Here is a 786-nt window from a genome sequence, read left to right as displayed (position 1 = left end):
GAGTGGCGAACACTTGGAAGCAGAGATAACAAGTTCAAGTCTGATTCTGCCTTCCTTGCGATATTACAACGCTGACCTTAGTCCACCGCCATTGAAGAGAGATGGCTTGGTGCGTGTCCCCAGTCCGGCCAGGAAACTTTTTCGTTTCACCTTCAAGCCGAAGGATGCCAATGATCTGGAAGTGGCAAAGCTTGTTACCATGATGAAATCAGAGTCGAAAACTTCGGACACTCTTGAAGAATCTCGCCCGCTGTTAAATTCGAGTTTCAACTAACAAAGCGATGAATTCAAGATTATTGGGAAATTGATTTTTCTGTGGCTTGAGATGGTTTTGTTTCCCAGGTCATTCATGTTTCTCATTTAGTCTATTATATCATTTTCGGAATCTTTTTTTGTATTTTATATTTATGCTTGCTATTTTTTTTAGGAAATAACTAGAAAGCACATTAGAAACAGTTAAGTCAGTTTAATATATCAAGGATTAGAGAATTAATTCTATTGTATTGACATGTTTAACTGTATGATATTTGTGACAATAAATAGATATTTATATGCTCATCCTATTTTTTCTTATACCTAATGAATAATAATACTAGAGGAAAGCAAGATATCTCTATAAGACAACATTATCGAAGAAAGTAATAAGTATTATTCTTTTTAGTAGTTGTAAGGATAGAACTTTAACTTTGAATCTTTATGCCGTCGAATTATCATTTAAATATTGAAAATGGCAGTTTATTTACAATTAGAATTTGTAAAGCAGTGGTTTAGCATAATCAATTTATA

General features: G+C 33.3%; 1 protein-coding gene across 1 annotated transcript in view; it reads left to right on the top strand.

Moving 5' to 3' along the window:
• The window catches only part of LOC137645488 (uncharacterized), a 1,283-nt gene extending 1,009 nt beyond the window's left edge, over nt 1–274 (top strand). The window contains exon 2 of the mRNA XM_068378294.1: nt 1–274. This exon is cut by the window's left edge and continues 161 nt beyond it. Within this exon, the coding sequence (XP_068234395.1) occupies nt 1–274 (274 nt within the window).
• The last annotated feature ends 512 nt before the right edge of the window (nt 275–786 follow it).

The sequence above is a fragment of the Palaemon carinicauda genome, chromosome 8 (assembly GCF_036898095.1).
Source record: "Palaemon carinicauda isolate YSFRI2023 chromosome 8, ASM3689809v2, whole genome shotgun sequence".
Lineage (NCBI taxonomy): Eukaryota > Metazoa > Arthropoda > Malacostraca > Decapoda > Palaemonidae > Palaemon > Palaemon carinicauda.
Note: the sequence above shows the minus strand (reverse complement) of the source record. Positions and strands in the feature narration are given on the sequence as shown.